We start from the raw sequence: 21754 nt of genomic DNA, 5'->3' as shown, positions 1-21754 counted from the left end.
CAGATGCCATATCCTAGATGTCCGCTCAGCTGAGGACAAGTCATGGATACAATTTTCAATCTGCTGTCTGCCAGCCATCAGCTCCGAGACCAAGGGAGCAGAATTCAAGAGCTGCTAGAAGGCTGGTTTAATCCCACTTCTGGACCCTCCAGCAACATCTAAGAATGGGTCTCCCAAGTGGGTATCAAACACAGCCTTCATCATAACCCAATGAAGCGAGAGTTACAGAGAACTCTTCCATCCTCCTCTTCCTGTCCTCATACAGGAAAAAGAGAGTGCTGGGGGCCTTTTTACTGCCCAAAAGCATCCTTCCGTGAAGACCTACGTGCAAGGTAATGAAGCCAGTGGCTCACTCCCCCATCCCTAGCACTGTCACAACCTGACATTATATTGTAGGTTTATTTGTTTGTTTATTTTCTGTCTCCTTGGCATCAAGTAGGGGTAGGGGAGAGACGATATTTTTTCGCTTTCTGCATCCTCAATGCCCAGAATAGTGTCTGACATGCAGACAGCTCGGAACAAGTACTTGCTGAATGAATTCAGTTCCTTTTTAAGACAAACCAAAGAGACATCTAGGAAGTGGGAACTAAAGAAGGCAACCCTTGAAATCCTATTCGAGCAGGAGCACTTTACAAGGACTCTGTGGAATCTGGGTTCTCTCATTCTGGAATAAGAAGACATCATGAGAACTTTTCTGTGATGACTCCAAGATATAATGCAGATACTGGAGTCTCTTCTTTGTCATGGGGGTGTGTGGAGACAGAGAAATAAAGTCATCACGGATGTCCTTTGTAAACAGGTGACATCTAACAAATACCTGAATAAAACGAGGGAACCAGTCCTGCAAGTATGTGGAGGAACAGCAGCCAAAGCTGAAGAACAGCACGTGCAAAGGTCCTGAGGTGGAAGTGAACTTAGCCTGTTTAAGAAAGAGCAAGAAGGCTGATGCAGGTGGAGTAAGACAGTGGTGGGAAATGAGGTTGGAGAGATGCCAGGGCAGGTGCCTCTTGGGGAGTGCTAGGAGTCTGAATTTTACCCCAGGCGGGGCAGCCACTGGAAGGCTTTGAGCGGAGGAAACACAGCATCTGACGTATGTACTAGAAGGCTCACTCGGGGTACTGAGAACAGAAGGGGCCTTAAAGGGGCAAAAATGGAAACCGGAAGAGTGGGGATGAGACCACAGCAGAGTCCAGGTGGAAGATGAGCAGAGCATCCGGGAGGGTGAGAGGAGTGGTCATGTGCAGACCAGAAGAGGCAGCGGGACATGTGAACTCGGGAGGACTGAGCGTGGGAGGAGCGCTTTGGCCTCATTCCTTCAAGGATCTCCTTTTCTTACCCTGTCTCTACCACTACTATTTCCCTGCCTTGGCCATGTCCAACCTTCAAGGCCAGCTCAAACATCAATATCTTCAAAAGCCTTTCCTGACTACTTCAAATGGAGGACCCTGGCTCCCTCAACAAAATTACAGCAAATGAGTCAACAAGAACACGGGTCCTGAAGAAACCCATGAGCAGGCTGGATGCCCACAAGAGCCAAAGCCACACAGGTTGGTCTCATCGTGGTCCTGATGATCTCACATTTCTTTAAAGAGCCTTCATTAACAGCTCCCTGCCAGGCTCTGCCCACTATCCCTGAGATCCTTCAGGATGCTACAAACCAGAAGGTTCTGCCCCTGCTCACCCATCCGCAGACAGGGCCCAGGAATCTCAGTCCAAGGTAACCCCAGGCTTACCTGTGAGACACACAGTCAACATCCAGGATAAGTTAGCATCTAGACAACAATGGCTGTGCCCAAGGATTTGTGGAAGCTCACACAGTATCTAATCCCGCTCACCATACATACCCCTGTGCTACCACCCATGGGCTGACCTAAAGCATCCCAGACTCAGAAGGGAAGGGCCCACGCGGAGCTAAGTGAACAAGCTCTGAATGGACCTGGGATCAGAGCACAAGCAGCTGCAAATGTAAAGACCCAGCGACAATTCTCTGCTCTGGGTTTCTCGGCCCTATGTGTCATGCCTCTGCAGCAAACTCTTATGTTCCGTGTGGGCACAGCCCTTCTCTCTACTTTCCTTCTTATCCCCCCACAGTGCCTGTGGGAGATAATTAAACAGAGACAGTCACCCCACTGATGCTGTGTAAGGATGATGATGGCGGGAGTGAGCACTTTTACATGATTACAGTGTTAGGTTTCTGCAACACCTTTTAAAAATCCGAGTAGCATAATTTTTAAAAGGCAGGAAATACAAGCAACATAAGTGGTAACATTTTCAACTAATTCCTCAGAGAGATATGCCTTTTTCTCATTCTTTTTTTTACTTTTGGGGGGAGGGGCAGGTAATTAGGTTTTTAATTTTTTGTTAGAGGAGGTACTGGGGATTGAATCTAGCACCTCATACATGCTAAGCATGTGCTTTACCACTTGAGCTATACCCTCTCCCCTTTTTCTCATTCTTAAGAACAATGGCCCACCTTCTCAAGTAGGAATGTAAATATATGGCACACGTCACACCACTGCCATACTGAGCGTACAACAGACATTACTAATTGATCACGGCACTATTTCCCACTGAACTCAGACGCAGCCTCCAAATCTTGAGAAACAGCCACTTCCAGGTGATCACAGTTGGCCTAGAAGATGACACGATTTCCCTTCTCTGCTCAAAAAAATACCTGCTGCTGGTCAACCAGGTTTTGAAAGTGAGAGATGGGGCAGGGAAGGGAGGAAGAGATATGAGAAGAGAGAGACTCGGGGGGTAAATTATTTGTCATCAATAAAAATGTATTTATTGAATGTTAGGTACTGTGTGAGGCACTGCAGAAGTAAAGGATGTGGCAAGAGGAAAGGTGAATAAAAAGCCCACAGAGTGGGAAATGAAACCTTTAGATGAAACACACATGCACACACATTCGCACCCACGTGCGCACAGCTGTCGTCAATGGAGCGAGATGCTCTCTGTCGGTACGACTATAAATGAGAGCGGATTCTTCTCTCTCCCAGTACAAGGCAGACAGTACCTGAGAATATTAATAACTATTCATACCAACTTATCCACCTCCTCAAAGCAAAAGGTTTTTTATATAAATCGAAGTCCTAGATTTTCAGAAGGTTTCTGCCTGTGAAGCCTCTGGAAATATCACAGGTAACGAACAGCCCAAGTGAAACAATGACTGAACCATTTATGAACGAGGATGAAGTAGAGACAACCATGAACAGCACCTAGCTAAGTAGTTCGAACAATCCAGATGGTTTTAAAGCTTTCTAATTAACGTACTGGAAGTTGGTCAGAGGAAGACAAATATAATCTGATATCACTTATATATAGAATCTTAAGAAGATACAAAGTTTATTTATAAACCAGAAATAGACTCATGGACATAGGAAACAGCTATGGTTGCCAAAGGGGAAAGGGGGTGGGCGAGGGATAAATTAGGAGTTTGGGATTAGAAGATACACACTACTATATATAAACTAGATAAACAACAAGGACCTACTGTATAGCACAGGGAACTATATTCAGTTTCTTATAATGAGTTATAATGGAAAAGAATCTGAAAATATATGTAGATATATATATATATATAGTTGAATCGCTTTGCCTGTACACCTGAAACTAACCTTGTAAATCAACTACACTTCAGTAAAAAATAAAATTAAAAAAAATTAACTTTCTGGGCACCTGAACATGCTTATTTACAAAAGTTGATCGTTTTATCTTCAAGGCTGAACAATGAGGCCATCTGCCCACTTTTGCTCTGCTGGCAGTAGAGTCGGATGACATCACAGCCCCCAGGGGACATGCCTGGCTGAGCCAGGATGAGTCTCTGGTGTCATGGCAGGCTCAGGGATGAAGACCATGCACCTAGGAAGGGGTTTCACCTTGCAGCCTGACCCTCTCCCCCATTCGCCAGGACAGCCGGTACCTGCCTCATTTAAGGAAGTGTTTTCAAGGGAAGGTGCGTATCATATCCTATTTTCTAGGATTAAAAAAACATACCCACGCACAGCCCTGTGGTTCACTTCTCAAGGCTGGGAGCTCAGATAAAGTGTCCCTCCCCAGGGCGGATTGGCAGGAACTCTCCGCAGGGAGAGCTGCCTGTCTCAGACAGACCGTCTCCATCCTTGGCCTGTGGAAAGTCACCCACTGGAGCAGAACCCTCTCCCTGTTTCAGGCAGTTCCTCCCACAGGAGAATAGAAAACAGCCAGAAAGTGTTGTCCCCCGATTAGTAGGTGAAACACATGCATGAATGATTAAGCACGTTTATTTGCTTCCTGCTGGAAAACAGCGAAGCATGTTTCACAGTCTTTTCCCAGTTGTCACGCACCAGCTCCGTGCAATTTTGGTTCCTTGAGTCCTGAGGCGCAAGCTGGAAAGAGGAAGACATTCTGACCCCAAAGGATGGCTCTGTTCCAAAATGTTAAACCCTTCTTGTTTTCTCTCCTGTTGAATGTTACAACTAAAGAGCATCCATCAGGGGAAGAAACGCTAGATAGCGGGTCACTGAAAGGCGAGCTGATGCAAACAAGGATCAAAGGAGCCTGTAGCCCAAGGTGGAGAAGACCCATGGAAAATTGGAGCAGGCTCTCTGCTCTGAGAATAGCAGGGGTCTTATAGGGAGCTACTATCTGTGTGGGTAACTCGCAGGAGAGAGTTTAGTTTCTTGGCTCCCTTAAAACATTACCATCTCCTCCCAGATGGCCAGATTTTGGATGGCCTTTTATACAATTACCAACTAGTCGACTTGTTTTGGGTGGGCAGGCACCACAGTAGGCAAACCAGAGATGTGAATGATTTGGATTTACAAACCAGTTAAGGAGAGATTGTTCTTGAGGATTATCACATAAGGTCCTTTAAACACGATACAGATTTTTAAAACCCACATTTATTTTTCAGAAGCTCACTCATTGCAAAAGAGGTCCATCCCACTGGCTGTTTTGTGAGTTAGCAATAGATTGAATGCCAGTGCATATGATCCTACTACCTTTACCCACAAGAAAAAAAAAATCACCTGTAATCAATCTTTGTAGACTATCCACGCTGTGGGACTGCTCTAACACCTGGAGATCCAGATACTAAACTATCTACTCAGAGGTACAAAGGCCATCCAAAGGGCTGCCAGCTGAATGAAGGAAGTCCCCATATACGAGTGAAACAGTAAATGCGCTTTTTGTTCTGATCTGTGATTCTATCAAGTCAATGGAAACGGCTGTGTGGTCTGTGGGTACGTGTCATCACTATAGTTGAGGGGTGAAAAGTCGGAAAGTAAGCCAGCTATTAGCAAACGAGCAACACAGATCCTATCTTTAGCTGGACTGTGAGGAACGAAAAGTGTTAAAGTGTTAAAGACTTTCTCACCTTCTGCTTATCATCTGGGGCAAATGTCAACACATGTGCTGTAACTTTCAGGCACGTCACCCGCTGGGGACAGGCTGCCTGCATAAATGGAAGAGATCACTCTTTAAGACAAACAAACACCTTTGAAACATTATGGTACAAATGTAAACTGGCCTCCATTAATGAATGTATTATTAGAGGCTCCTGGTCACAACAAAATAAGTAACACACCTCATGTGGTCCTGTGTCTTCTGAACATTTGAATTTTTGACTGAAGAAGGAAAAAAAGAAAAAAGAACTCTACTATCCTTGTTTCTTTATATTTCATGGCATTGGGAAGTAGCCATATTTCTTTTTAGCCAGCATGACAATTACCTTCATGGCAATTACTCTCAAGTAAAAATAGAATTACCATATAATCCAGCAATCCCACTCCTGGGCATATATCCGGAGCGAACTCTAATTTAAAAAGATACATGTACACCAATGTTCACAGCAGCACTATTTACAACAGCCAAGACATGGAAGCAATCTAAATGTCCACTGACAGAAGACTGGATAAAGAAGTTGTGGTATATTTATACAATGGAATACTACACAGCCATAAAAATAATGCCATTTGCAGCAACATGGATGGACTTGGAGATTGTCATTCTAAGTGAAATAAGCCAGAAAGAGAAAAATACCATATCATATCACTTATATGTGGAATTAAAAAAAAGACACAAATGAACTTATTTACAAAACAGAAATAGACTCACAGACATAGAAAACAAACTCATGGTTATGGGAGGGGAATAAGGTGGGAAGGGATAAAATGGGAGTTCAAGATTTGCAGATATGAACTATCTATAAAATAGATAGACAACAAGTTTCTACTGTATAGCAGAGGCAACTACATTCAATATCTTGTAGTAACCTATAATGAAAAAGAATATGAAAATGAATATATGTATATGTATGACTGGAGCATTATGCTGTACACCAGAAATTGACACATTGTAAACTGACTATACCTCAATACATTTTTTGTAAATAATAAAAATTTTTAAAATGTATATAAATACTTAGGGGACAGCTGTCTGAAAGTCTGGGTACAGTTCACCTGATGCCTGCTACAAGACAGCACTCTCACATGTCAACAACACCAGGTGCTTCAGCACCCACAGCCTTGCATGGGTGATGTGGAGAAGCAGAGCAGCAGGATGGCTAGGACAGCAGGAAGGGTCCTGGCTTCAAATCCTTGTTCTGCCACTTGCTGGCTGTGGGGCCTGGGCAAGTGACTTAACATTTTGTGCCTCAGTTTTCTCATCTGTAAAATGGGGATGATCACCATAACTCATAGGATTGCTGGATGGGTTAAAGGAGTATGGGCCACACGCAGGGCACTTAAAGAAATCACCACGTGCCAGACACTGTTCTAAGTGATGGCCATCGTCTCCTCTAGGAGTGCCTTGCTCTGTCGGACCAGGAACCCTCCTCCTGAGCCCAAGGTGCCCACTGTGTATCTCATGTCATATTGTGGAAAACTGTGTGTTTACTTTTGAGACAATCTACAAAGAATTCAGGGGCTGGGGGCAAGGGCTAGGTCATGGCTCTCCTTGCATTAATTTTGCCAAACCCTTGCAGGGGTGGGTATAACTCAGTGGTAGACTGTATGCTTAGAATGCATGAGGTCCCGGGTTTCAATCCCCAGTACCTCCATTAAAAAAAAATTCACTGAACCCAGCAGATAGTCTGATACACAGTTAAATGTTTGCCGAAGTGAACAATCCATGTATAAAATAACCTAAACAAACAAACAACATCCCTCACTTTGAGCTAACAGATCTTATTTTTGTTATTGATCCCTTTGGCTCTTTAATAGCATTTTAAGTGAAGAACAAAATGTTGCCTTAAGGCTCAGTTCACAAAAATCACAACTACTGTTTGATCCCTTAGATATAGTCTACATGGGATAACAGGTGAGATACTCCAAATGTCTGTTACCACTCTCAAAGAAAAATGTCCTGTCTTTTATCTGAAATCCACAAAATCCAATTCAGTTGAAGGGACTTCTTATTTTTCCCTCTGTTCCCTGGTGGGGGAAAGGGGAACTTCACAAGAAAATAAGCTCATACTACACAGTGAGTTGATGTTGTTTTCCTAAGCGTAAATCTCTAACATTCAAGTGATTCACGGGGCATAAGCAGTCCATTTGTCGAAACCTTCTACAACTTACAGAGAGTTCAAGATATGAACTTAATTGAAAGGATGGCCTCAATCCAAGAAGATCCCACTGTCTTGATCCTAACAGAGCACGATTCCAGGAACTTGGAGTAATGCTTTTTATATATTTTTTCTCTCCACAAGGAAATTTACAACAGAGTTCTGCTTAACTCAGTCAGGAAGAAAACTCTTCTCATCCACAGGTAGTCCCAGAAGTTTTGCATTAACTCCAGGTACCACCTACGGATAAAGGATTTACTAGTGATGATCTTCAGGCACTGGGAGACTGAATCATTAAAGAATCATCAAAGAATGATGAAGTTATACAACAGTCCTTAACGTATATGCACCAAACAATAAAACATCAAAATATATGAGGCAAAAGTTAATAGAACTGCAAAGAGAAATAGATGAATCTGTATTATAGCTGGAGATTTCAACACCCCTCTTTCAGAAATGGATAGATCCAGCAGGCAGAAAATCAGTGAGGACATAGCTGAACTCAACAACACCATCAACGAACTGGATGTAATAGACACCTAGAGACTACTTCATCCAACAACAGCAAAATACACATTCTTCCCAAGTTCATATGAACAGTCACCAAGATAGACCACATTCTGGGCTATAAAGCACACCTGAACACATTTAAAAGAATAGAAATCATACAATATCTGCTCTCAAACCCCAAAGGAGTTAAACCATAAATTGATAACAGAAATATAGCTGGAAAAATCCCCAAATACTGGAGATCAAACAATACACTTCTAAATATTGCATGGATCAAAGAATAAATCTCAAGAGAAGTTAAAATATATTTTGAACTAAATAAAAATGGAAATACAACTCATCCAAATTTGTGAGATGCAGTGAAAGCAGCACTTAGAGGGAAATTTATAGCATTGAATGTATATATTGAAAAGAAGAAAGAGCTAAAATTGATAATTAAGTTTTTACCTTAGGAAAACTTAGAAAAAGAAAGGCAAATTATATCCAAAGTAAGCAGAAGAATGATGAAGTTATTCATTTTAGCTTTGTTCTAATGTATGTACATATCTGAAAATTAGTTATCCATATAAAACAGTACTTTTCAAACTTTTCCATTAAAATCTCCAAAATGGCAAAGAGAAGAAACTCGTAACCATTACTCTAGAGTCAGGGGGCACAGCCTGAAACGATTGAAGTAAAAAAAAAAAAAAAAAAAAATCGCAATGTATTTGAAGTTGTATACCCTAAAAATTAATTTTGCTATTTTTCATCTTGCATTCTATTCACTAATATATCTGAGTTTGTTTTAATACAGAAAATGCTATGACTTCCCAGGTCAGTTCCTTCTTGATTCTTTAATTATTTCCTTTACCATATCCTGGGAGATGGGCCAGGTTTGGTCTGTGGTTCCAAGTACACCATGGCATACTCCACGTCCTCCCTCTGGAGAAGGGGACATGAAAATATATAATCTCGGTTAACCAGGATGTCACATGGAGGACCACAGGCCTGCCTCTTGACCCCCAATTCCTGTAAAGCACAAAGTTCCAGAAAGAATAGAAGGGCAGAGGCAGGTTCACCGCGCCTTTCAGTGAGACCCAATGCCCACCAGCCTTTAACCACACCAGGAATGAAGCCAGTCACAAGCCATCCTTTCTCCCCAGGGATCAAAACACGGTCAGGAATCCTACTCTGTGTCACCACAGTAAGCGTGCCTTTCCTTCTCCACCACAAGCATTTCTTCCTCCTACACGCTCCAGATCTGAGGGAGGGAGAAGTCCGGTCCTGAAAGGGAGACGTGAAGTGATACCTACCTCATTGGATGGGTCATGGTCTACATTCCTACTTCTCAAGATTTTTCTGCCCCAACTTTCAGGGCCAATGACACACTCCCAACCCAAAATAATGGCTCATTACAGGGTGAGCCTCAGGTGAATGGAACAGAACAAAAACTCCAAAAAACCCCAAGGATTCTTAACAATGTCTCAAGTAACAAAAGTGAAATCAGTGAGAAGAGAATCAATTATTCAACAAATGGTATAACAGTAACTGGATCATTTTGACAAAATGCAAATACCATGCTTACCTCATACCTTACACCAAAATGCATTCCCAAAGCAGTGAAATTTAAATACCCAAAGTAACAGCATAAAAGTACAAGGGGCAATGAGAGATCAAAGAGTCAAAGCGAGTTCCTTCCTACCCCATGACAAAAGTGGAGATCACAAAGAAATAATGAACAGATTTTAATAACTCCTTAAAAACAAAAAACCATACTTCCATAAACCCAAACATAACACATGTAAATTCAAACAGCAAAATGGCAGAAAATATGTAATACAGCTTTTAAAAAACTGCTTACAAATCAGTGAGAAATAACTTACCTACCCAAAGCATGATCTAAGGCCAGAAACGGGTAAGTCACAAGCAACTAACTTCAAATCCGCAAACACGAAAAAGCAGTCAACTGTACCAAACTTTGGTTTTAACCAAAGAAACACAAATTAAAGCAAGGAGAAACCATTTTGCCAACATAAATAGCAAAGTCTAGAGAATGAAAATATTCATTATAGGCAAGTTTGCTGAGAAGTAGGCACTCATACACAGGATAGAAGTATAAATTTATATACATTCTCTGGAGGGCAGATTGTCAAAACATCTTAAGAGGTGAAAAAGTGTGTACTTCTTGAACTAGTAATCCATTTCTGGAGATCTGACCACAGGAAATAATTAAAAGCTGCTGGTAACAATTTCACTATAAAATTTTTCATTTCAGGTTTGAATATTTAAAAGTCTGAAACAACCTACCTCTCTATCAATAACGTGTGAATAAATAAACAATGATACAGTTGTACAGGGGAATATGGTTAGTCGTTAAGAAAAGGTTGATAGATACATTTGCCATGGAAATATTTTCCCTATATACTGTCGGTGAAAAGCAGATTTAAAAATCCCAAATGCCATTTCTGAAGGAAAAAGAGTGAATATACAAATATATCTGTAACCATGCACAGATTATTTTGTTCATAGATGCTAATTTCTATGTCATTGTGGAAAAAAAAGGTGAGTAGGATTTAACCGAGGCTGACAGAGAAAGAGTGTCTCTGAGGGGTTCACACGGGGAGGTGGCGACCAGAGGGCGACCAGAGGGCGACCAGAAGGTGTGCGCGATCTGGTACACTAAGCGGCCTGCACTGGGGCCAGCACAAAGCGGTGTTTGTTTGCGGGTTTCTTGGAGGGGCAAGGGAGTGGGTGATGAGGTTTACGGAGGGTCTGAATCCAGAAGGATTCTCCATCCATGTAATCTATGAGTTTATCTCACCTCCTTAAAAAATGGTCAGGCCCCAGGCTTGCTTTCATTTCAGTTCAGGGACCTATGATTCATCCCCTGAAACCCTGATTATAACACCCAAGGTCTGCTATGTGCAAAAAACACCTGTCATTGTTCGAGTCTGCTGGCAGGGTGCGTGGACTCCGTGCAAACGGCCTGCTGACGCGCTCCTTCAACGTAAATGTGAACCCCTGAAACCCGCCCAAGGTGGGAGGCGCCCAAGCCCAGGGTTTCCAGCTGGGCTCAGTGACAAATAAAGTGACCAGGTTATGTCCCTCCACAGTTCAGATGTCAGTTCCTCAGAGCCACTGCCATGGTGAAAGTTACAGGTCTTAATGCAGTTTCTTTCAATCAAGAAAAGGATCTGAAGTTTGTGTTTTCTCTGTTGGTTGCCAAGGCCTGGCAGAGGGAGGGGAGCAGAGTGTGTAATTGCAAACCTCTCATTTATCAGCTTCGGCTCCCTTTGTGTCACCACATTACGTGTACCATTTAGCCAGTTAATCTCCCGTACCTCTTGGAAGTACAGTAATTACACAGAGAAGGCCTCAGCCCTGGAAGGCGATGACGAAAGAGCCGTAAAGGTATGTCTGTTCTCTAAGCACCCGGAACTGTGTACTAAACCTCAGTCAAACTCAGATCAAAGGCCCTGAAATCCATAATGAAGACATGGTCTCTTTGTAAGAACTCAACATTTTTACCTAGAAGCACAGATCTTAAAAAAAACCCAAAGAAATTAACAAAAAGCAAATGAGCAAACAACAGAAATCTCCCATCTTGCTCCGAACACTCCAGTAGCATCTAATGGACACATTAGATAACACTAACAGTGTATTTGGAGGTTTTAAAACTTTTTAAAGCTTAGGAACAAGGAAGCTACTTAGCAACTTCTGCTGGAAATTACAGTGCCGTGTACCATCCAAAACAGACATGGCATTATTATCACAACTTTGGTTCATGCATTTATGCAAATAAACCATCAACTATGAAACTTGGACTTCAATTTGGTTAATGTTTAAAAGGAAGTTTTTCTTCAAAATATCATTATCAAAAAAATTAAAAATATATTTTGTTTCATACTTCGTAAAGTCATATTCACTGTGGTTACAGATGCAAAAGAAAAACTTTTAATTAAAAGCAGATCATTTACAAATCTGTGCCAAAGCTTTAGAAATATGAATTGAATAGATTAGGAGGAAAATAAATCATTACCAAAAATGACTCAAGAAGTAGAAAACTTGAACTGACCGCTAAAAAGAGACTGGGCCCAGAAGTTTCAAAAGCAATTTCTTTCAAGCCTTCACAGAACCATTTGATTTCCATGCTATTTCAACCATTCCAAAGCATAAAGCAGACGGAACCTTTAAAATTTATTTTACAAAGCTGACATAACACTGATATCAAAATCTAAAAAAAAAGAAAAAAAGGTCCCAAATACTTCAGAACAGATCAGAGAATAATACCACATAGCCAAGAAGGGTTCATTCTAGGAATTTAAGGATGGCCTTAATTTAATTGAGTCAATAAATATCCTCAAAACATTAAAAGAAACACACACACAACACACACATCATCTCCCCTGCTTTAAAACACAAAACAAAATACCCGATATTTTACTAAGTTAGGAAGAGAAGTACATTTTATTAACAAGACAAAGTTTGTATGTATATATACACATACATATATAAATATAAACATATTTATATATAAATACATATACACAAATATATACATGTATACAAATATATAAGTATATATTCACATATATAAATATATGTGTATATGTATACATAAACAACCAAAAAGTCAGCTTCATACTTAACTGTTCAATGCTACTAAATATTATCAGTATGTCAAGAAAAATACAAGGATATCTACTGCCTTAAAAAATGTTATTCCTTTAGGAGTTTGGGATTAACAGATACACATCACTATATATAAAATAGATAAACAACAAGGACCTACTGTATAGCACAGGGAACTATATTCAGTTTCTTGTAATGAGCTGTAATGGAAAAGAATCTGAAAAAAATACATTTGTATGTATCTGAATGACTGAATTCTTTGCTGTATACATGAAACTAACATTGTAAATCGATTATACTTCAATAAAAAATAAGAATTTAAAAAACGTTGTTATTAAAGTCCTAGCCAGCACAATAAGATAAGCAAAAGTAATGGGATGAAAAGATTAAAAGGAAGGAGGCAAAGTTATCACTGTTAAAGAACGCGCGATCATCTACCTGTGAAACCCAAGAGAATCAACTGCAGGGCAATCAGAATTAACAAAACCCATTATAAACTACAGTTGATCCTTGAACAAAAACAGGTTTGAACAGTGTGGGTCCATTTACATGTGGACTTTTTTCAACAGTTAATACTACAGTACGACATGATCCGTGGCTGATTGAGTCTGCTGATGGGGAACCTGGGATACGGAGACACCGAGGCTGACTATAGGTGGATTTTTGGAGTCAGCCCCCTTAACCCTTGCGCTGTTCAAGGGTCTACTGTAAATATATTTTTTAAAAAGGTCTCAGATACTGGCATAATCAATTAGAACACAATGCAGGGGGAGAGGTCTCACCCACAAGAACATGAGATCTGTGAGGCCAGGGATCATTCCTGGCTGATTCCCAACGCCTAGAAGCAGTCCCAGCACAGAATAGTGCTCAATAAATTCTCTATAGATCACGTGAACGAACAGTTCACCATAAGAGCAAAAATACAGAATAAAAGAACGAAACTGAAATTCCACAAATAGATTCAAGTACTTAGAAGAATTTAGCATATGATAAAAAATGGAATTTCAAACCACAGTAGAAAGGATAGATTATTCCAGAAATGACAGTTGAGGATATTTACTGGTTGGCTGTTCTAAAAAAATAAAACATGATTTGTACCTCACACCATACATGAGACTAGATTATAGATAGAACAGTTCAACATAATGAGACCACTAAAGAATTGAAAGAAAAAAATAAGTAAATATTTGGCTTATCTTAGGATAGGGAAGGTTTTCCTAATTATGCAAGCAAAGGAAGAAAGCTTAAGGGGGAAAATTGATAAGTTTCTGCTACATAAAAACAAAAACCTCAGGCATGTCAAAAGCACCGTAAACAAAACAGTGAAAGACAAACAACAAATGGGGGTATAATTGCCAAGTATTAATAACCTTTTTATAGAAAGTGTGTTAAAAAGCTCTAAGGAAAGGATGCTCAATTGATAAGAAAAAAATTTCTGAAAAGGTTAAGATGCAAATAAGATGACGAATGGCCAATAAACAAATGTACGCACCCTAACAATGTAAAATGTAGTATTTTACATATGAAATTGGACTGCAATCTTTTTCTCCAATCAGCTTGGCAAATGTTAAAACTCACTTCTGTTATGGAAGAGTGTAGACAGTGAGTGTATACTGCTGGTGGGAGAAAAGGCAAATTCCTAGAAACTTCTCCTAAATAATCAAAGATGTGCCAAACATTTCTGTACAAGAATGTCTGTTGTATCATTTATGTTCCTTGACTTTAGCATGATAAATCTAATATATGCTGTTATAAAAACTAATCAATTCAAATCGTGGCCCTGTACTATACACATGGTTCTAGAACTTGCCTTTATGAATTTAATTATTTCATAAAAACCTAATAGGTACATATAAATCATTGTATTCATATATGAAAGTCACTTATGTAAAGAATCTTCTTGAATAATTAACACAGTGTGGTACTGGCGACTTGTCGCTATTATAAGCAAGTCAACAATCACCATCCTTCATATTTCCCTTTGCACATTTAGCAAGTGTTTATGTAGGATACATATAAAAAGTGGAATTGATGACCCAAATTATGCTCCCTTAAAACTGATAGCTATGGATGGCCACGTTGACTTCCAAAAAATAGCTGTATTGATTTATATTCCCAACAACAGTGTGTGGATTATTCATAATAGTGAGAAGTAAGAAAAATATATATGGCCAAAGGGCTTCAAAATGTTAATAACTATAGTCAAGGGATTATTTCCCAGGCACTAGGAATGATGTTATGGATGAATGTTCAATGACATAAAAATGCTTATAATGAAAGATTTTTAAGTTACAAAAACAAATCAGTTAAATAGTGTGAGCCCATCAGAATTCATACATGCTTTTAAAGAGTATCTCTCTACCTATGCAGTCATTTATCGGGCTGTGCAAAAAGAATGTTAATCATAGTCATCTTTGGGTGGTAGAATTACAAGTCATTAAATAGTTTTTCTTTTATGCTTTCCTGAATTTTCCAAAGGTTCTAGAGGAAAAAAAAATGTTTTTGCAATCATCAGAAACAATAATCTATTTTCAAAAAACAATAAAGCATTATCTGAAGACTAGTTGCATAAATGTTGTAAGAATTTATCTGCAATCACCCTTGACTATCATAATAAAGAATTTTTCAGGATAAATCTTACCTACCCAGTCAAGTGTTTGCCAATTGAGCCTATACTTGGAGTTTTCAGCACTGGGCACCCCAGAGGGTCATTGAGTACTCTCTGGTCTCCTCTGAGGCTCAGCCTGTGCTCAGGGTCCAAGGGCAAAGACAAAGACCCAGGGGCTGTGCCCTCCAGGAGCCCTTGAACGAGTAGGGAAGAGGGGACAAGCACCAAGCAACGCTAATTCAAGACAGGACGTGGAGGGGTCAGGACTCTGCTGTCAAGGTTCCCAGCCAGAAAAGTGAACATATACATGAATTAAAATCAAAAGGAAAGGCAATGGCAGATTGGAGTTCCACAAAGTTCTACAAGCCTGTCACACAAAGGAGTTGGGTGTAAAATCCCTTCTTGAGGAGGAAGCCCTCATCATCCACGAGTACTTGAGAGGTGTGAACACTCACGTGGAGAAAACTTAAAAGTTTTCAAGGTAAGGAGACAACAAAAAATTAAAGGGAAAAGTACAGGGCATCTAATATACTTCAGGGGAGTGAAAGAAAATTTTGTTTCCTCTGACTTAAGAGAAAGAAACATACTAGCAAATATATCCAATTCCATTTCAATAAACTTTCTACTTTTTCTAGGCCCAGGTAACAACTATTTAAGTCATCTTGAATATGACTAATTAATAATGCTTCAAAAGAATTTACCCAGATTTTTAGAGCTGGTCTAAAGGGAATATGCCTTGTACTTGAAATGGAATCTTAAGACATGGTTCTGGTAGCCTAGATTTCTGGCTTTCCTGATTCTGCGAAAGATTTTTATACGTGACATTTCACAGGAAAAAGAGAAAGCAAAATAAAAGTCACCCTCAGTGCAGCCCAATCCTCTATCTAGATGTGACCTGAAACATCCTAGCTTTAGCGCAGAATTAAGTTCATACTATAAAATGAGGTGATTAAAAATATTTGAATTGGCACTAAAACAATGGTCAATTTTTGGTGATCCACAAAAAAGAAAGCATGACATGACTAGCACTGGGCAGCTGAAGTTTAATAACACTCAGGATCATTAGATTTTCCATGGGTTCCACAAGAACACTCAGGACAATTAAGAGTTCTCAGCACGACTTCTAACTCTGCTCTGGTCAATAGGACAGGCGTAGACGCACCGTTAATAGTGGTTAATAATGGCTCATAAACCCACAGTGGCATTTAGAAATATCAGAACGTTATTTCAGGCAAAATGCAGCTGGTTAAGCCAGAAGCTTCCCTAACAGCAACCAACTGTAGAGTGGTGGGTCTCCAAGTGTCCCTTTCCTCTCCTCCCCACCAACAGCGATGCAAACTCCTCACCTCCTGCCCAGCAATCTGGTTTACCAAGCCCTCCAAGTGGTTGCAATTTGAGGGCACTGCTGTGGAAAAGACTACACTGCTGTGGAAGAGGTTTTGATTGTGAAACCAAGCCCAACTCAGGGTGTCAGGCCAGTTCCATCTTGGTTGACCCAACCTCCACTTCCCATGGCCCGTCCCTTTTAGTAGGCAGCCCAAAGAGCAGGACCTTGTTCAAAACATACTTTCAAAAGGCCCTTAGAGATAGGTCTCATGGAAAAACCCTCTATTTTTCATATGTTACCATAGTAACCTGAAGCATCATTTACTCCTATAAGAAAGGTCCCCTTTGCAGGGGACATTGAGTATTTACAGAAAGATCACTTTATCCTAGGAAACCAACTTCTGGAAAAGCAAATATAGGAAACTCAGCCTCTAAGGCTTCCATATATATACACCTTTATGGCCCTTGTTCGAAGTGAACTTTCCCTAATTATGGCTGCCCAATAAGGAAAACATGTGTCCTGGACAACGCTCCACTCTTCACTCTGAAAGACATCATTTCCATGTAATGGTGAAGAGAACTGTCTTACTTCATGCCCCCTACCGGTCCCTCAGCCCAGAATCCACAAGGGAAGCTGACCTGTGTCCTCTCTACCCGTCATCCGTGGCATTTCGCATCCTAGGACGGCCTGCGTAAGGTCTACGTCCAGTCCTACTTCTGGGAGCTACCATAAAAATAACAATGTTTATTTCTGGATTATAAAATGCATCTCTGTATTATAAAATCAATGACATTTTGTGTGTAGCCCTTTATTTTTAAAGTTTATAGATAGCTTCCATATTTACCATCTCATTTGCTGCTTAAAACCTGTGAAGTGGGTACAGTTTTATTATTCCCACTTTGTAGATACGGAAACTGGAACTTAGTGCTGACTTCAGTAAACAATGACCATTGATCAGTAGGGAGGAAATAGAAATGTTTCACATCAAAAATCAAAGAATTTACGATGTTCAAAAGGACGCCTGAACTTTCTTGAATTTGTCATCTGCCAAGCGATAGTTGCTAAAACCACTCAGTAGGTTTTTTTTTAGGTGGCATTTTCTGTCTTAGGAAGTGTGGGGAGCTGGGAGATGACATAAGGAAGACAAACTCTCCCAATTACCGAATGGACATAACCTCCAATGATATCTGGGATTCTATGAGGTTCAAAGGAACAACAATGATGATGGCACTGAGATTGATTAATTAAACTCTTACTATGTGCCAGGCACCATTCCAGGTTCATTAGTTATAGTCAACAACCCTATTAATATCACCATTTTACAGATGAGGAAAACAAGGCACAAAGAAGCTAAGTAACTTGCCCAAGATGACACATCTTGCTCCCTGGATGCAGGGAGAACGTGGGACTGGAGGTGCCAAGTCTCGGTGAGGTTTTCTCCGCCAATGACGGAAAACTGACATGGGAGGGCAGCCACCACAGGAACCTGGATTACATCCCCAATGTTGCCATTTAAGCAGCCTCCACACTCTCTTGGCCAAAATGTCAATCAAGTAATCAGGAGAATCAACTGAGACTCCTAACAGTTCCTTCCCAGACTGTCCCCATGGAGGTGGGGAAGGAGGGGAAAGATCCTGGTTTTCTAGGTCTTGATTAGTCATAGCACACTGGCTGATTTGTCTGGAACTGCCTTCAACTAATTTAAGAAAAATCAGAGAGGAGAGCAGCTCTGGAGGAAATGTGCAGACTAAAGACGCATGTGGCATTGCTGAGTATTCAGTAATCTAGCAGAAAGTGAGGTGGGAGGCAGAAGTTGTAGTCAATGCAGGTAACAAATGGCTTTTTCTTAAAAAAATAAATAAATAAAAAGGAATCCTCACCGGTGTAAATTATTCCTGCCTTCTTTTCTCTCTACTTTTTTTTTTCAACTGCTCATATTTTTGGAATTTTATGAGCCAGATTTCACATACTGATTAATCTTTGTAAGTTTTTATATCTTTTTCTTAAGGAAGGAAACAGAGATCAAGTTGAACTCTTAGGCAAAAGAGAAAAATTACCTCAACGAATGCAGTCTTCATGGGCCAGTTACACTATGATGGGGGTAGGGACAACTTTAGAGGCTTCCTCCAAGTTGCTTACCTACATCATTTCTTGCCTTTAATTTCCACTGAATAACCTAAGGCCACCTTGAGATCCTGGGAGTCCAACAGAAAACCAAATTTAAAGCAAGTTCCAGGGTATTCCACACGATCTCGCCTGGAGGAAAAGTCCCATATCTAGGAGATGGGGCTACAGTGACCAAAGCTAGGTGACTTTTAATATCCACATTTCTTCTACACCCTCAAAATTCTGGCCCAACTACCTACTAACTGTGGGCCCCTGTACTTCACTTACCTTCTCTACAAAATGAGGATGATAAAACCTTCATCAGGTTGGTGTGAAAATTAAATGAGCTGATACATGTAAAGCCTTTAGAACAGTGCCTGGTGCGGGGTCAGCAGCCAGGCAGTGTTAACTATTATTATTATTACTACCAGCGTTTGCAAAAAACAGTATAATAAGGACCTGCATACCAGAGGCTTCTACTGTACTGGTAATGTTTTATTGCTTAAAAAAAATCTAAAATCAGGACTACCATCAATACAAAAGAATAAAAAGGTCTTGGGAAAAGGGTTTTTAAAAAAGCCACTCATAATCATGCCACCTGTTGGTGAGTTTCAGGTGAGGGTACACCGCGGAGCAGCGGTGGAATCCGGTTCCACCGCCGCTCCATAGTTTTTCCCTCAGATGATGCCTCCCCTATTGCTTGCGGTTCTTAATCAGCGTTTCATGCGCAGGATTACGGGTGGGTCCGCGAACGCCCTGAAAATGTGCTCGGAACTGGGTGGGGCTGCGGCTCTGGGCATTTTGCGGGGAGGGGTTCCGTCGGTTTTCTCGGGCTCTAAGAAATGATCCTGTAGCGAGCAACTTGCTTTACAGGGCTGAACTCAGGAGACAGCGACTGAACAATTCATTTCACGGAAGCTGCGGCAATAATCAGGACACCTGGGCTGTTAATCTGCTATCTCAACACCAGAGAGACCTGATACCGCGAGGGGCAATAGCCGGCCGGGCAGTGACCTTCGCTGCTGAAAAACTCACCGGCTCCCCAGGCCCGACCCGGGTTTGCCAGGTTTAACTTCCCCTCCCTTCCCCTATCCCTCCTTCTCTTCCAAGAACAAACTCAAAGGAAATTGGCAACACTCTGTCTAGGGTTTCACTCCTGCCCTCGGCTGACACTTAAACCACTTCTCCCAGGGGAGTTAATTAAAAGAACAATTAATCCGCACAAAAATCCAAAATCCACCCCAAAGCTCGAGAACTCTCAAAGTTAGAAGACTGAGACGCCTCTGCTGATGGTGAACATCCGCCGGCCGCTGGGGCTCAGGGGTGGGCAGGGGGTACGAAAGGGAAGTAGCCAAGGTGCGGCTGGAGGGCCCGACGCTGCCACCCTCTCCGAGTCGACACGCTACCGACGCCGGCGAAGACCGGCTTGGAGGCAGCCAGGTAAGCAGGTAGGTGTGGGCAAATGCACAAGCACACAGCCGCGGCAGATTAAAGTTCAAGTCGGTTCACACACCGCTCCCCCTTCCCCGGCGGGTGTTCTCACGCACGGCCGGGCGGCCACTTCCCCGGGAAAGCCTGGGCGCTCGACGGTCCCCCTCTTTGGAATGGGTTCCCCAAATCCCTAGTGAGCCCGAGTGACTCCCCTCGTCTCCCAACCTCCAAGCCTCGAGGAGCGTTCGCCTCCCTCTCTCTCATTCACAGAACACCCCCAGCAGAAAGAAATGGAGGGGACAGGGGAAAGCGGGGTGGCGCGGAGGGCAGGTGGCTCGGGGCGCGCCTCAAGCAGCGTACGTACCCAGCGCGAAGAGGGCGAGCTGTCCAGCGGAGGTGACCATTTTACGGGCGGCGGGCAGCAGGCAGCAGGCGCTCCAGCCTCCTGCCCTACCTGCGGTGCCCGAGTGGCGAAGCGCGCCGCGGTGCGGGGGAAAAAGGCGCCGGCGAGGCAAGGCCAGCCCCCGGCGCGGGCGGGCGGGCGAAGGGAGGACCGCGCGCCTCTGCTGGCACTCGCCCCTCCGCGCCGCCGGCCGGGCGGAAATGGGAAGGCGCTTACCGTCACCTCCGCCACTCGGCAACCGGGGCCCGGAGGACCACCCTCCTGCCCGAGTGGGGGTGCCCCCCTCAGGGCACGGGGCTGGGGTGGGGCTGGGGCGGGGACGCCGCGCGCACCGTATCGGGCGCGGGCGGCGGGCGGGGCGGCGCGACCCGGGAATCTCGGAGCCGGCCGCGCGAGCCGGGCACCCAGGCCGAGGGAAAGGCAGGAAGCGCCTGACTTCAGACACCACCCTCAGACTAGCAGCGCAGTCTGAGGCTCAGCGGCCGCTTGTAGGCTCTCGGCTGGAGCGCCGAGTAGCCCCGGCGTCTGTCACCTGCGCCGACAGCGGTTGCCGGCAGGCACTCCCGGGCAAGGGACTGGGACGCGGCCCGGAACGGGACCTGCGAGCTTCGCCTGTCCCTGCCAAGACTTGGCCCACGGAAAGTGCTCCCCAGAATCAAGCCAAGAATTTGTTCAACCAGATTTCCCACCTGCGCCCCCATCCGAGAGGACACTGGATTCTCGGGAAGCCTGCCGCGAGAGCACAGCCACCCCACGTTCCCAGGCAGGCACGTGGTTAAGATCAGCAGGCCTTTGTACATCTGGCCTGGGTGCTAATAATGAAGATGGGTCTCTGTCTATGGAGCACGTGGTTATCTATGCATCACCACCGGTACCCTCAGGCCACCCCATCCCACCCCACAACAGGCAGCTGAGGCCAAGAACAAGGTAGCATGCAGCCCTGTGCCCCTGAGAGGGGATGTATGGGCTGGAGCTACCTGGGTGGTCCTTTCAAGGATTTGTGGCCTTGAGCTGACCCCTGGTGCTGGAATTTGGGGAAGTAGAAGGGACAGAGGGAAGACAGTCTGGGCGGAGAATGGAAGAACCATAGGTTCTCTGGGAATCATCCATAGGGGACAGTGTGCCCCTGAGAGTCAATGACCAGTGTTTTTTCCAGGTGCCCCAAGCTCAGAGACTAACTCTTCTGACCTCTCCAGCCTACCTGCTCAGGGT

General features: G+C 42.8%; 1 protein-coding gene across 1 annotated transcript in view; it reads right to left on the bottom strand.

Moving 5' to 3' along the window:
- The window catches only part of TGFA (transforming growth factor alpha), a 105329-nt gene extending 84615 nt beyond the window's left edge, over positions 1 to 20714 (bottom strand). The window contains exon 1 of the mRNA XM_031467225.2: positions 20504 to 20714. Coding sequence (XP_031323085.1) covers positions 20504 to 20543 — 40 coding nt within the window. The 5' untranslated portion in view covers positions 20544 to 20714. The remainder of the gene's footprint in view (positions 1 to 20503) is intronic.
- Between the last annotated feature and the right edge of the window lie 1040 nt (positions 20715 to 21754).

This window comes from Camelus dromedarius, chromosome 15, assembly GCF_036321535.1.
Source record: "Camelus dromedarius isolate mCamDro1 chromosome 15, mCamDro1.pat, whole genome shotgun sequence".
NCBI classification, from domain to species: Eukaryota; Metazoa; Chordata; class Mammalia; order Artiodactyla; family Camelidae; genus Camelus; species Camelus dromedarius.
The sequence above is the reverse complement of the archived record's forward strand: the minus strand, read 5'-3'. Positions and strand labels throughout refer to the sequence as shown.